This window comes from Oryzias melastigma, linkage group LG8 (assembly GCF_002922805.2).
Source record: "Oryzias melastigma strain HK-1 linkage group LG8, ASM292280v2, whole genome shotgun sequence".
Taxonomy (NCBI): domain Eukaryota; kingdom Metazoa; phylum Chordata; class Actinopteri; order Beloniformes; family Adrianichthyidae; genus Oryzias; species Oryzias melastigma.
The window spans coordinates 1,844,537-1,860,452 of NC_050519.1; the positions used below are offsets into that span (position 1 = coordinate 1,844,537).

General features: G+C 38.1%; 2 protein-coding genes and 1 long non-coding RNA gene across 4 annotated transcripts in view; 2 read left to right on the plus strand and 1 right to left on the minus strand.

The window, feature by feature from the left end:
• LOC112146920 overlaps window positions 1-14,222 on the minus strand; it is a 25,928-nt gene extending 11,706 nt beyond the window's left edge. The window contains exons 1-2 of one of the 2 annotated variants that reach the window (XR_004948294.1): window positions 13,989-14,222; window positions 2,025-2,175 (exon numbers count right to left, since the gene is read on the minus strand). This is a non-coding gene — a long non-coding RNA (uncharacterized LOC112146920). The remainder of the gene's footprint in view (window positions 1-2,024; window positions 2,176-13,988) is intronic. The other variant, XR_004948295.1, reaches the window with a different exon arrangement.
• The window catches only part of LOC112146911 (transmembrane protease serine 9), a 73,487-nt gene that overhangs the window by 14,278 nt on the left and 43,293 nt on the right, over window positions 1-15,916 (plus strand). The window lies entirely within an intron of this gene.
• LOC112146915 (transmembrane protease serine 9) lies at window positions 1,501-10,079 on the plus strand. The gene is made up of 10 exons (XM_024272981.2): window positions 1,501-1,673; window positions 2,917-2,937; window positions 3,490-3,649; window positions 3,908-4,176; window positions 5,169-5,314; window positions 5,391-5,742; window positions 6,716-6,887; window positions 7,747-8,000; window positions 8,097-8,194; window positions 9,075-10,079. The coding sequence occupies exons 1-10, from the start codon at window positions 1,622-1,624 to the stop codon at window positions 9,390-9,392; spliced, it is 1,842 nt and encodes a 613-aa protein (XP_024128749.1). The 5' UTR covers window positions 1,501-1,621; the 3' UTR covers window positions 9,393-10,079.

The following is a 15,916-nucleotide window of genomic DNA, read 5'->3' on the forward strand; positions in this document are numbered from 1 at the left end:
GGTAATTTCTTCTTTTTGTTGTTTAGCTGGGAGATTTACTGACTTTCGTTTATTTTTTTATTTTATTTTATTTTTTTACAATGTTTTATCTGACAAGGCAAGTTTATTTGTATAGCACATTTCATGTGCAGAGACAAATCCAAATGATTGACATAAACTGCAGATCTTTACTGTTTGAGTTTTTGGCAATGATCTCAGAAAAACAGGACTTCCTTGCATTGCTCAGTTGTAAATTATAAAAGTGAAGTCTCTCTTTATGTCGTAATCAGCCTGCAGTTTAGTCTTTCACCACATGCATTCAGATTTCCGACATTCTCTTTTTCCGTTCTTTACAAGTATGGAATTTCCCCATAACGATGGTTTCCTACCAGAGATCACCTTCACGTTACTGGGAGCAATACTATCCATGATATTCAACTTACTGGCATTAAAGTTATTGACAGGCTCATTGACTGAATGTATCACAAGTAGTGACACCTTCAAATATTTACACATATTATTTACAGTGTGCTACAAGGACTTGAATTTTGTTTGGTAGAGAGTAATACTGCAAGGTAAAGGATTACTTCAGAAAACCAGTGACGAGTGATGTTATGTGTTTAATGTAACTCCATAGTCATGTGGAGTTCTGCAAGTCATTGCTGACAGGTCACACCCAGATGCATTTATGCAAATTCAAAGCAGTTCTGAAGAGTTTTGAGGTTTCTAAAACAGGTAAAACTCAGATGACATGAACATCCAAACGCTTCAGGAGGACACCTACAGATTCTCACCTGTGAACATAGTTTAACACAAACATGTAGAACAGCTGCCGGCTTTCTGTGAATGTTCAAACCACTGATGACACGACAGCAACTCGTGAGCAAAAACGTTTCCTGAATCAGGTTACAAGCATTTTTTTTCTTAGCATCAAAGATAACATTGTTAGAAGCAAAAGTTTGTTTTTAGCTCGCCAAACCACATTCTGGATGTCAAGCAGACATATCACAAAGCCAGACGTTTCTTTTGTGATTCAGCTCTTTTTTCAAAAGCTTCAGGAGTACCAGCTTTAAAACCAGGCTATTAAGAATCCCTTTTTGTATTATTATTTTTATTTTTTTTGTTATGAATTAGATGTAAATCATTAAGTTCATTATTTGGAAGTGTTATTGTGTGTAATTCTTCTTTAAAACCTCAACTGGGTTGTGTTTGCTGTAGATCTGATCCTTCAGTTCTCATAGAATATGAGGCCTCTCTGTTTGTAGTTGTGTGAAAACTAAAAAGTTTTGAAGTTTTTCGGAGGTTAAACAAAATGAAAAATAAAAAACAATACCAGTTATTTACTAAAATCTTGAAGTAAACTGAACATCAACCATAGGGATTTATTTTTTAAAGAGGAGATCCAGTTTACCACTGAGATTATTTCAATATTTTACTAAATAAAGGTGAAATCGTAGCAGCTGAACTATTGGAAAAAGGACTTTTGAAAAGAGCTTTGAAAACAGCCTCTTGAGAAGAAGAAGAGAAACAGGTGAGGTTTGGGGGCGTGGTTAAGAATTGTCAAAGAGTGGCACAAGGGCGTGTTTAAATGACAGAAAGTTTATTTATTCTGGAGCTCAGCTGGTGTTGAACACTTCCAGTTATGGCTTTCAAGTTGATCCTCACAGCAGCTGTGCTGACTCTACTGACACAAGGTAAGAAACAGCTCAATGAGTTGGAGGAAGATCTGCCTTTCACAGAGCTGTCAGGAAGCAATGGAAGGTTTTCCTTCATGCAGTGGAAGGCACATTGATCCTCAGGTTAGACGGGAATGCTGTTGTCTTATCATGGTTTACATCTTAGCAGGAGGGAGGACACCTTCTTTCTGTGCATTAAATCTTTATTTTCATCCTGTGGGCCGTGGAAACGGGCTAAACTCAAATCCAACCTGCACTTGAGTTTATTTCTGTTCTGACTGTATTTGTGATCACAAAACTGAAGACATTTATATAATGGGGCACAAAACAGATAAAAGATTTTCCAGAATGATGCTCTTGACAACATACCTGTACAGGAATGGAAGTTTAGCAGATCTTGGAGGGTGAGAGGATGTGTGAGGAACAGAAGAGAAGTGTCCTGGATCGATTTTAACGAAGAATAGAGATGTGGAGGAAGATGATGAGTTAGACTGTGAAGTGATGGTAAAGAGCAGTTACCCTGAAATCAGAAATGAACATTTGTCAGCAACAGTTTCATGGAGAGAAAGAGAACTACCGATGCTATACGTGCTTTTATAAGGTTTCTGGATGAGAACAGAGGGGATCAGAAGGAGCTGCATCCTGTTTATAGATCTGGAGGAAGTCTATGACAGGTGGAGTTGGGACTGCACCAAGGATCAGCTTTGAGCTCCTTCTGGTTTGCTGTGCTGACTGACAGACTGACAGAGGATGTTAGACAGGAATCTCTGGGCTTCATGATGTTTGCAGATGACATTGTAATGTGTAGTGAGAGCAGAAAGCAGGTGAAGGAACATCTAGAGAGGTGGATCAATGAAGATCAGCTGCAGCAAAACAGTATCTGTGTGTAAATGGGAAGAAGTCTAGTGGAATGTGAAGTTACAGGGAGCAGAGGGGAAGGAGACGGAAGACTTTAAGGGTTGAGGGTCAACAGTCTGGGGGAAACAAGTGTAGGAAAGAGGTGTATAGGGTTGGAATGGCTGGAGGAAGTTTCTAGGTGTGATGTAAAGGTGTAAGACTGTGGTGAGAGCAGTCATGTTGACGGTTTCGAGACTGACGCTGAGCTGGAGGTAGCAGAGATAAAGATGTTTAGGTTCTCTTTGGGAGAGACCACAGTGGATTAAGAAGGAATTCATCAGAGAATCAGATCATGGTAGATGTTCTGGAGATAAACAGAGGGAAGCGTTGATTGTTTAATTAACCATTTGTTTTCTGTTTTCAGAGTGTGTCTCACAGTTAAACGGTAAGTAAATATTTCTGTACATTATTACAACATTTTCTCTTTCAAAAGCCATGCTTTCCATTTCTCTTTTTTCTTTGTAGTAAAACTATGAAAACTGCAAATTATTTTATCAAAACAAAATTAATTTCTTTTACTTCACAAATCCTTTATAAAACTTCTTGTTTTGATATTTGTCTTTGTTAAACAACATACATGTAATTTTTGCCAAAAGAGAAAATAGTGAAATATGAAATTATTTTCCTTGAACATTCTGTTTTAAAAAAGTAATTAGAAATTCTAAAAAATGATTTGTACATTTCTAGGAAAGAAAAATGATAGAATGGGCTCCTCATAAATCTTGTGTCTGACTCATTGAAAAAAACAAATCTTGAATTAGTGCAAAAGATGGAATAAATCTTTTTCTGTTCCTTCTCTTGAAAGAAACTTTCAAGTACATAATAAAGAAAATGATTAAAAACAAAAACATCACTTCAGGATTGAAAATTCTCAAAAGTTGCCAGTTTGGGGAGGGATTTAAGCCCACAGAAACCAAACACTATATTTTCTCTGCAGTTTGTGGTCAGGCTAGTACGAACTCCAGGATTGTTGGAGGACAGGATGCTAAAGCAGGGTTCTGGCCCTGGCAGGTCAGTCTGCAGACATCTGCACACTTCTGTGGAGGATCACTCATCAACAACCAGTGGGTGCTGACGGCGGCTCACTGTTTTCCAAGGTGAGCAACAATAAGAGAACTGATCAATCATGACAACTTCGGAGCTGATCATTGAGGTCTCCTTTTGTTCTGACTCATAACTGAGATGAAAATAGTCACGAGAAAAAAAATCAGCCATCGTTACTTTAAAGCTCAATAATGTATGAATCATTTGAGTCTTTGATTTCCTACAAGTGTTGTCTGTAATCTATTGAAAGAAACAGATAAGATCGAAGGCTCCTATTAAACCTAACAAAACATTTCTGTGTTCTGTCTCAGTCGCAGTGCATCTGGTGTGAGCGTGGTTCTGGGTCTTCAGAGTCTGCAGGGATCCAACTCCAACTCTGAGTCTCGAACAATAACAACTTTAGTCGTTCATCCGAGCTACAACTCGGTGACATCTGATAACGACATCGCCCTCCTGCAGCTCTCCTCACCAGTAAGCTTCTCCCAATTCATTACTCCAGTCTGTCTGGCTTCCACCAGCAGCACCTTCTTCAGCGGCATCAACACCTGGGTCACCGGCTGGGGCAACATTGGAAGTGGAGGTCAGTTAGTCATAGAAATACATGTTTACTATCAATGTGTTATTTATGGGGGTGTAAAGATTAATTATACCATTTATTTGAGTCAATTCAAAATTTCTGGGTGAAAGTTTTTGTTTAACTTTAGATTTTGGTTGATTTTGAATGATTCGATTCACTGACGTAAAATGGATCCAGGACATATTTATCCAAAACTTAAAATAACTAAAGAAGAATTATTGGCAAATCCATTCACATTTTAGTTTCATAAGGTTCAGTCCACTGTTGCTTTTAAACATCAGAATAATTTAAAGCAAACATTATTAGAGCATTCTACCACACTGTATGGACTTATGACTTTGCTAAATTCAAAGTGTTTGCACACATTGGACTGGAATAATGGTTGATCAGTTTTTGCTGCATAACATGTATGTTGTCCGCTGTAATGGTCGTTTTCACATTGTAGTAAGATAAACCTATCATGTCTCAATCCACATTTTTTGTCCGAGATCTATTCAGTTATCAATTTATCAAATGTTGAAATGATTTTTTAATGGTATAGGTTGATTCGATTCCATTCTGTGATCTGGTTTGTTTGTAGGGATGGAAATCGATTTATCGAGTAATTGTTGTTCCTCTAGTTTTTCACAATGTAATGACCTTCATATTCTTAAAAATAAATCACAATATTAATTCAAAAAAGATAATTCAGTTCATAATCTACAAGGACATTTACAAGTAGTGTTTTTTTTAAAAAAAGATTCAATTGCATTTAATAAAATTATCTTAAAATCCATGGTTCATCCAATCAGTTCCTTACTCAGATCATGAGGAGTCCACCGGTAGAGGAGGGACAGCATCACTGTGGCTGAGAGGAAAATGATTGGAGACTTTAGGAAGCTCTGTTTCTGTTGGCTGCTCTCCATCACACCAGTCTCACCTCACAATGAAGTCCTTAGAATATTTTTTTAAAGGATCTAGATGTTGTCCGTTGATCGATCTTTTTCTTCTCTTAGTTTCCCTTCCTTTCCCACAAACCCTCCAGGAAGTACAAGTACCGATAGTGGGAAACAGACGGTGTAAGTGCAGCTATGGAGCCAGCTCCATCACTGATAACATGGTGTGTGCCGGGTTACTTGAAGGAGGCAAAGACTCTTGTCAGGTAATCAACTTTATTTTCTGTTTTCAAGATATTTCTCTGAATTCTTCCTTAAACTAAAATGTTTCTGATCTTGAAGGGAGACTCAGGAGGTCCACTGGTCATAAAGCAGGGAAATGTCTGGATCCAAGCAGGAATTGTGAGTTTTGGAATAGGTTGTGCTCAACCTAATTACCCTGGAGTCTACTCAAGAGTGTCTCAGTACCAGACCTGGATCAATGCCCAAATCACCACCAATCAGCCGGGGTTCATCGCCTTCACCTCCGCTGGAACTGACAGTGACCTCAGTGTGTCGTGTCCAGGAGTTCCACCAATTGTAATCACAACTACTACAACCGCTAAACCAATTGTTGGCAATGAAACTGTCATAACTACAACCACCACAACCACTACGACCACCACCACTGTGGCTAAAACCACTAAACCGGCAGGTAATTTCTTTCAAATTAAATCACTTTTTTAAAGACCTACTCTGATTATCTTTTGAGCTATTTCAAAAGTGTTCCAGTCGTAATCCAGACCCCTCTCCCTCTCCATGTTGCTGAGAGCTCCTGTTTATACCCTCTGGCTTACAGCCCCTAACACCCCAACCTATTCATTACAACAAAATTGATGATCAATATTGGGGTTATCTAGCCATAAAGTTTAGGTCCAGATTCCAGCTCAGATGATGAAAACAAAGACGTACATGGATCTGTTTGTCTGCAAGTGGATGCATTGGAATGGAGCAAGGAGCTTGTGGTCTGCCCAGTGTATATTCCAGATCACAAATACAATCTTTTTCAAAGATTTTTTTTTTCTCCTGATTCACAATGACTTGAATGAAGAAATACTCAGCAATGCAATTTGAAGCCTAATTTTCTTTAAATGTCTTCCATCATCTGTAAAATGCCACAAGAACATGTTAAAAACACCAAAAACACAATTTGGGCAAACAGGGAATTTGAATGTATTGGTTAGCTCCCTTGCATCACAGCAAGAAGGCTCTGGTTTGAATCCTGACTGGGACCTTTCTGTGTGGAGATTGCATGTTCTCCTGTGTGTGTGTGACTTTGCACTGGGCACTCCGGTTTCCTCCCACTGTCTAAAAACAAGCTTCATGGGTTCACTGGTGAGTGTAAAATGTCCCTATAGGAGTAAATGTATGTGTGTGAGGGTCTGTGGCCTTGTAACGGACTGGCAGCCTGTCTAGGGTTTACCCTAGACAACAGTTACTGGGATAGGTTCCAGCAGCCATGTGACCCCAAAAAAACAGGTTTGAAAGTTGGATGGATGTTAACATGAACAGAAATCTCCTGACTAAAGCTTATCCAGATAACTTATCACTGATTTGTCAAGAATTCAACATGACACAAAGATGTAAATGCGAAGAGATAACTTGGACACATGCATATTTTTTTTCAGTTGGCATCTGTGGATATGCGCCACAAAACTCCAGAATTCTTGCTGTAAGTTCAGTAACGACTGATGGCCAGTGGCCGTGGATGGCGAGTCTGCAAAAGAACGGACAGCACGTGTGCGGGGGGACTTTAGTTTCCTTTAACGCTGTGCTGAGCAATGCTAACTGCTTCTCAAGGTGAGTTACAGCTGAAGTTGATGGGGTCATGCAGATCTGTTTACGTGTTATAGTGACCTGATTGGACATGAAGTTAGAACACCAAAGTCTTTATAGTTCCCATGTACAATGACGACTTGGTCCAGAGGCAGTACAAAAACAGGCAAGAACAACAGCTGCAAAGCAAGGGGTGGGGATAAAAAAAATATATCTAAAGATTTTAAGAAATCTAAGTCTTGACTTTGCATTTGCTAATGTATACAGGTGTCAAATAAAACGGAGTTGTTCAGCCAGATGCATTAATATTTGTAGCAATTACCTGCATACATTCTGGCATCGTCGACGTATGGATGAATATGGGATCCAGAGATGTTTGTAACAAATCAAGAAAAGTTTAAACAATGTAGGAATTAATGTTAAGGCTTGTTCAACATTGACAGTACATGAACAGTGCTAAAAGGTTAATAAATTTTGAGAGGTCATGCTCCACAAAAATTAGCCGGCAAACTACCGTTTTAGCCCCTCATTGCTTTCATCCTTTCCTTGCTTTGAAATCAAGTTTATCCTTTTCACCTGGCGGCCCTCGAGGCCTGGAGTTTCCTATCCCTGTTCTAAGATGGAAAGTGTGTCAGTTGTCGCAAACCTTAACTGTTTTTATATACTACTAGCAGTTCACGAGTTCTTACCTTTGAACTACTTTAAGCTTATCATTGGACATTATTACTGTTAACTGGAATAAACACTGAATAATTGAGAGATAATCATAATTAAGACATTTTGACTGGTAGTGTCAGAGAACACAAGGATCTATAGGATGAAAACTTGTTAAAAACCAGAAACATATTTTCAGTTTTGGTTGAATTCATTGTGTCTTCTACAGTTCTCCAGTTCCGTCTGAGTGGACGGTTGTGTTGGGTCGTCTGAGGCAGAATGGATCAAACCCCTTTGAGGTGTCGCTGAAAGTGACAAACATCACTCTGAGCAACCAGACAGGCTCCAATGTTGCAGTTCTGCAACTCTCCACCACACCCAGCCTCAATAATTACATCCAGCCCATCTGTCTAGACAACGGAAAAACTTTTCCTGTGGGAACAACTTGCTGGGCTGCAGGCTGGAGTTCTGGACAGGGAGGAGGTGAGTCTACAGGACATAGGCGGGTGAAATTAAAAAATTCTTACAAATATGGAAGCACCGGAGCAATTTTTCATTTTGTAATTTCTGTTTTTCTAGCGGAGCAACTTATGCAAGAGTTCCAGATATCTGTGCTAAACTGTGATACAAATACTACAACTGACAGCATTTGTACAGAAATATTTACACTGGAACAGGTAAATGACAAGAAATGAAACTAAATCATTCAACTCACTTCTTGGCAATGTATTGCACAATGTCTTCATCCAACCAAAAAAGAACCGCAGCCTCCAAAGCTGAAACGGGGTTGATTTTGATTAAAAAACAAACAAGCATGATAACTAAAAGTTGAATGTTAGTAAGAGACTTTTAAAGAACTATTTCAAAACAATTGTGTAATAAAAATATTGGACTAAAATATTCTCACTGTCGTTTCTCTTCAAATAGTCTCCTGAGAAGTGATGATAAATGGAAAATGTGAAATGATTATCCTGTGTTTGTGGTTTTCTCTCTAGATGGGTTGTAGTAGATGATTGTTTTTCTTCTTGAGTGAATCATTTTTATCCACTTAAGTGTACATTGTTGTTCTGAGCGTAGTTAGAAAGTTGGTGACGTCCAGATCTGTTGGCTCAATTTTACCCAATTAGGTCTTAAAAATGTAAAGTTCAAAGCCAAAAAATTGGGCATTTAGAACAAAACAAGTATGGAACAGCAGTTCTAACTTTGAAAAGACAGATTCTTGTGAAGCAGGGCTGCCCATTCCTGGTCCTCAAGAGCTAGCACCCTGCCTGTTTTCTCGATCTGCAAGCCCTGTCAGCTGATGATTAGCTCAGTCACATGTATTCACATTCTAATTGAATGAACAAACCTGGTCAAAGTAATCAGCAGCAAGCAGTGCAAGGAGATCTGGAAAACAGGTAAGGTGGTAGCTCTCGAGGACCTGGAATGGCCACCCCTGTTGTTAACAAGATACAGCTGCATGGTGTGCTTAACTGACATGATTTCTGGTGTTCATCAGTTAAATGTGATGATATCACTAATAACAGTGTTTCCTCTGTTGACTGTCTGTTTATTCAGGGTGACTCTGGAGGTCCGCTCATGTGTAAGCTGGATGGGTATTGGTACCAGTCCGCTGTGTTGTCATATGTAGACAGCACATCCAGGGCAAAACGAGCAACACCCATGATGGTCTTTGAAAAAATGACCAACTTTCAAGACTTCCTTTTGCGCACAGTGGGGACATTTTTGACTCCAACCACCACCAACACATCATCTACCAACACCACCAACACCACTACTGCAGCCTCAAGCGCCAGAGAGGGAACTCCCTTTTTCTTCAGCTTCCACCTCCTCATCCTCTCTTTGTGTCTACTGTTCTTCTCACATAATAGTTAAACTTTTACTAGAATTACATGATGTGAAATCCACAAATGAGTTTAAGTAGTTCACTTTGAAACCCAGTTAGGTGCTTCCTGGTTGACTACATTTTTTTATTGACATCATGAAACCGAGTGGTGCAGTTTGTTGGGGTGTTGAATCGGGCATTCTGGGGCATATCTGTAAAAATCGTATTATTTTTTTCCCCCCTCTTCTTCCGAAGAACCCCAGTTATTCATGCATACACCCAATGAACCAGTTGACAGGTTTTCATTGACTGGATAAGGACGTCTGCGACACCTCTGGTTCATGTTTAACTCTGAATGACCGTGGTTCAGAGACGCCGTTGAGATTAGGAATACTGCACATCCACTAAGGGGCGCCAGTGTTTCTTTTTATCTCCTTAAGACCTGTGCTATGTCAAGGTAGAAATTATGAATTGATTTAGTATGCACTTTTTTAGATTTAATATATTTCCTATGGAAGGATTCAGATTGTTGTTAAACATGTCTATAACCTAAAAACTTTCTGTTTTAGAAGCTCTGCATAATTGAACTGACATTAGAATTTCCATATGCAACCTAAGACAAACTTTTTAAATGAATGAAATATCTTCTTTTGTAATTAAATTACTTTTACAAGTGCAAAGTGCAATTAACTTGCAGCTGTTTTCTGATATTAATAAAACATGATGTTGAATGTTCATTTTATGACATCTCCTGTTTAGCAGGGAGATACACTGAATTTACTTCACTTTTATTTTATTTATTTGTTTTTAATCATTTCAAGTGATTGATTCATTAATTGGTTCTGATTGGGCTGTGAGTTCTGAGGGAAATATGAAACTCTTAGGCTCTGTTTAAAATGTGGGTGTTTGAGCTTGATGGACAAACGCTTTGAATAAAGGTATATATAGAAACGGAGAGTTTAGAGATTTAGGAGAAACTGCTGTTTTGACTACAACGCAATGTGTCCCCTCGAACAATCACTGGTTGATCTCAATGTCACAAAAGCAAAATCAGTGTTTAAACCCCAACCAAGGAGTACCAAATACGGGTATAACAATTTCCTTTAACAACAATTTAATTCATATCAGGAGGAGAAGTTAATGTTATGATTACGGTTCCGGTTTGGGTTAATACTATAACATGGTTTCCGATCGCGGCCACAGCTGCAGCCGCACTCTAGCTTCGTGACAGCTAACGGGACTTCGTTAAATACTGCGACCAGTAACAGTATTTAGTTTTAGATGGACATTAAATACATGAAACAATGCAGGAATCCGGATCATGCCTGCACCTATTACGTGTCGCCAACATGAATTTCCATCAGCTTTTGAGCTGGTCGCACATAAATACGTGTGAATGACAACAGCCTTAGCAAGTTACCTTTGAAATTTGCTATGTAGGATGACAAATAGAATTTAAATCTTTTTTTTTTGCATTTTTATTTTGTAGTATTTTGCTAGAAAAACAAACAATTGACCTAACATTGTTGGTTAGGACGGACGGACAGACGGATGGATGGATGGATACTTTATTAATCCCAACGGAAATTAGTGTCTGATGATAGTGACTCTTGGTAACTCCAAAAAAACATCTTTTAAAGTCCAAATACTCCACTATTTCCACATAAATTATAGCCCACCGCCCCATCCAGAAACAACTGAGCGTGTACCGTATGCGGAAGTAGGTCGTGCATATAGCTCATTTATGGTTGACAACACGATTCCTATTCAATATTGCTTCATTTTGAATGATCCGATTCACTGACAATACACTCGATTCAGGACATTTTTAGCCAAAACTTCTACCAGTGTGACTCAGACATACATACCTGGTACTGAACATTGCAGGTGAAAATTTTCCAGATTCGTTGTATTTCTTGCAAGATAATCAAGTGTAAACGGAATATGTGTATAAACAAACAACTTAACAAGAATTATTGGCAAATCCATTCACATTGTAGTTTGATAAAGTTCAGACCACTGTTGTTTTCCCACATCAGAATAATCCAAAGGGGACATTATTGAAACATTCTACCACACTGTGTGGTTCATGAAGCATTGCACCGGAGTGAACCAGTTAGATGAAATGCTTCAGTGGTTCATGAAGCTTCATCTGCCCATCACTAGTGGTTTCATTTTTAACAAGCCACTGAATCTCACATCAGAGTGACTAATTATATTGAATTATAATTATTTAACAATAAAAATAAAGCATTTGATAATCTGCATGGTCTACAAAGGAACAAATAGCAAAAGAATATCGATAAAATATTCTGTATTAGAAACAAATAAATGAATAATCATTGAAATTATTAACATAAGAATGTTTTAACTTGACCAGATTTAACATACAACTCATCAGAAATTGAACGGTTAAAGCCTCAAATTCTAATTTCAATGTTTTAATGGTCTCTGGTTCCCTCTAGGGGGCACAAATGCTACTGCATTGTCTATTATGTGAATACACAGAAATATTGCTTTAACTGAGGTATGGAATTACACTTAACAAATGTCTGGGAAAGCAGTAATGCCATACAAAGATAACTGTGTAGAAGAAATAAGCAGAGATCTAAATATAGGCATGCTTAAAATCAGTGGCGGGCCGTGCATTTCACACCTAGGCCTTCAGTAGTGCTCCATCTGAATCAACCCAACCCTCAATAACTATTTTATGGCTATAAAACTTCTACTGCTGGTACAACTGAGACACACATAAAAAAGCATAAAAAATAACCTGATAAAATTGCAATAATATTTAGGTATATAGCAAAATTTTACTCACCAAAAATCCGGATTATTTGTACACAAAATCCATCCTCCTTTCTATCCTCAAGAAGATTTCAATCACTCTGTCGTGCAGATTATCCGTGCGTTTTAGTTCCATCAAGAAGTCCTTTTCTATCGCCATGGAAGCTAATGCTGAAAGTCGAGCCTGCCCTGACGTATTTCTGGCATAAGTTTTAATTCGCTTCAGGGCTGAGAATGTCCGTTCAACAGAAGCAGTGGACACGGGGCTTGCTAGCTTCGGAGTTGCCCGACCCCGCTTAACAATGTCCAGCTTTTCTTGAAAAGTCCGTCTTGAAAACGCCTTTGACAGTAAGTCTGCAACCAAATCCATTTCTTCTCCTCCTTCAGCCATTGTGGATTGACAAACCAGCTATTAAATTCGATATATTTGCCTGTGCAGGTCGCTACAGATTCAGTTTACCAGGTCTGCCTAGTACACTCTCCGATTATCCAATCACAGCGCGTGAAAATCCTGACGTTTCCGTGGGCCTGCTAGCTGGCCTATCACGTGGTCTCCTCCAGATCTGATTGGTTGAAGCAACAGTTTGGTGGACCATTATTTTATGCTACAGGGCCCGCAAAACTGATTGTGAAGGCCTTCAGGCAGATTTCTTTGACCCTAGCAACAAATGGTGCTGCAATGTGATTGGTTAATGCTTAAATAGGAAAATACACGTCTGGAAGCAGCGCAGCCAGGGAGACAGCAATGAAAGGACGAAGACAGAGCATTTGGAATTATAGAATACGTATTCACGGAAATAAATAATAATTAATATCAGTCTGTGATTCAGATATTTTTAGGCCAGCAGAGAAGGCCTTGCAGGCCCTGACGGCCCGCCACTGCTTAAAATATATCTTAGAGCAAGAAACTCTAAGATATTGTGATAGAAATGTTACTGCAACATTTCATCAATCAACTACTAAAAGATAATCTACAGAATCCAAACAGTAAATAAACAGAAAAGATGAGTTCAATCAAGGGAAACTTAAGTAAGTTTAGATCATGGATATATGGGTATATTTAACGGTGATAAGTGTCAAAATAAGAAAGAGATGTTGAAGTGTGATAAGAAAACAAAGAGTAATTGTTGAGAGTCCACAGGTGAGTGTCAACCACCTCTCCCTCACCTTCAAATTTGCTCCTTGAGGGTAAAAACCTGTGTCTTTGATGGCCAAAACACTGTTCTTACGCCTCATTTCCTGGCCATTTATACTTTAGCTCCACAACTGTCCAAAAATGTGTGATGCACCAGCCGCGTGTGGGAGGAGCTATTGCTCCTAATGTTTTCAGCCTGATCGCTACATGGAGAGATTTCTGCTAAAAAAATGTAATTTCTGACTAAATTTAAATGTCTTCAGACCTTACTACAGAAAAAAGAATGCTTGAAAATGATTTTAAAAATACCAAAACATTCTGGAGTACCCCCTAAATGCTATTTTCCCTAGCCCCCTCCTAATGTCCAAAATCAAATTTTAAATAAAAGTTCAAATTAAAATTATTTATTTATTTTTTGTGTGTTGTTTTATCGGAACTCCGAACTGTGGGGAAAAAAATGTTTTTAATAAAATGTAATAAAATTATTATTAGTGGGAAACATGTCCTTCAACATTCACCTACACCGGTTACCATAACCTTTACTTTTGGTTAGATATCTATCCTGTTATTGGTGATGAATATGTAGAACAAAATCAGAGAAGTCAAGTTTTAGTTTCAAGAATTTTGAAGTCCAAAAAAACATTCCAAGGTGAATGGTACACGCTGTAACAGACACTGCCGTGGATGATACTCACGCACACACCCACGCTAGTCAAACCTTTACCTGTAAATTAAGTCCCTTCGTCTCTCCTTCTGGACAAAAATCTCAGCAACTTTAGCATAAAAGTTTCCTTTTTTCCTTTAGTTATAAAAGCCTCAATAAAGCTGTGCTGTTCAGTATTGGTCATCTGTTCATGTTTTGAATAAAAGTCCAACTTTCAATCATTTTTTAACGAGATTATATGGCGTCAAATTAACGCCAAAAGTTTACATCTGCCATTTTGCAGTCAGTTAAAGTAAAAAATACGGGCTCTTATTGAATAAACTTTATTAGCAACTGATGGAGAGCAAACACAGACTCACAAGCGCCCTCTCTGTTGAGATACTGCTACTGCATGCCTCATCTGCTGTCCTTTCGGTTTTATGTCACATTTTCACACAAAATAAACCCTACTGAGAACACAAGAACATCATAATCCAGCCCTGATGGTAAATATTTGTGTATATTCGGGTTATGTTGATGATTATTTCTGAATTAGAGAGTCTGTTCAACAAACTAAATCAAATCTACAGGTTTCTTTTTTACAAGCTTTTTTAAGTATCGTCAATATTTTCACATTTAGCCAAAGTCAAAAAAGACGAAGAGGTCAAAATTTTATAAAGTATTTTTTGATTTATATATTCAAATATTACATATTACCTTTTTGACCTAAAAATCAAACGAATTTGTAATTTGGAGATCCCGTGATCAGATATTTCAGTCATTGAAATAATTTTACTAAATAAAGCGTAATAAGTACTATAAAATTTAGATTTAGTCAAGTGTGTGGTTGTCCCTCGTAAACCTTCCAATGTCAAGCAGAAAAAAAACCTTTAATTGGGTTAAAGAATAGAGAACGAGGTGGAAAGTAAACTTTAGTGAAAACTGAGACTGTCCCAGACAGCAACAAAATCTTTTCTCTCATTTTCATTTGAATTTCCTTGTGAATGATACAGATTACTGTAACAACGTCAACCTGCTGGGTTGAGGGTTGACCTTTTGACCTGCTTCCCTCAAGGTCATTCCTTAAACCAACATACAGTCAATAACTATGACCTGGATCTCATCAGAAACCTTGTTCTTCATCAGGGTCCAGGTCTTACTAGGGTTTGGTTCTTTCTCTGTTTTCCATCTTTACTGTTAAAAACCTTCTCAGTTGCTCCAGAACTGCCTTTATATTCAGTGCAGTTGATTAGCAACAAGTGTCTTGAGGTTTGATCAGTTGTGTGTTAATAGTGACTGTTGTGTTGGAACAGATTTTGAGTTTTGCCTCTTTGTGTTGTGAATGCCAAGTGTGTTTTAAAAGTGAAACTGTGTCGTGTGTTCTGGAAAGAGTGGATTAGAGTTTTGCAAATTGTGTGTTAATTGCAAATTGTGTTTCAGTTTTTGACCAAAGAGTGATGTTTTTGAGAAAAGAGTTAAAGCAGTTGATCGGATGGTTTGGAGAATGGCACATAGTGTTTTAGGAATTGGGAAAAACTGTAATAGTAAGAACAAGGAAGTCAATAAAACGTCTGCTTATCCTGATAATTTCCATTTAAATAATCCTAAATGTGTAATCAATTTTGATTTTTAGTAGAAGCTTTAGGCAGAATAATCTAAGCCCAGAATTAAAACGTTGAAAGGGTTTGAGCTGAAAGATAAAACAAACCAACAGTAAACTAGTTAAACGGGGAAAACTTAATTTTTAGTATGAAACAGAAACTAAGGGCAAACTGTTTTTTTAGATGTAAAACAACCTGGTGAGCCCATAAGGCAAAAATGTTCCTGTACTTTTTTCATCTACAGGTATGCTGCAGGTGACAGGTCATAGTGAACACTTACACAACACCTGAGGGTAAGTAGGGGGGAGTAGATGAGAGATAAGTGTGCTATACAGATTTTTATGGTTTTTAACCCCCCAAATTCTGCCCAAGGAGCCATTTGTGCCGTTCAAGTGATACTTTTGTTAT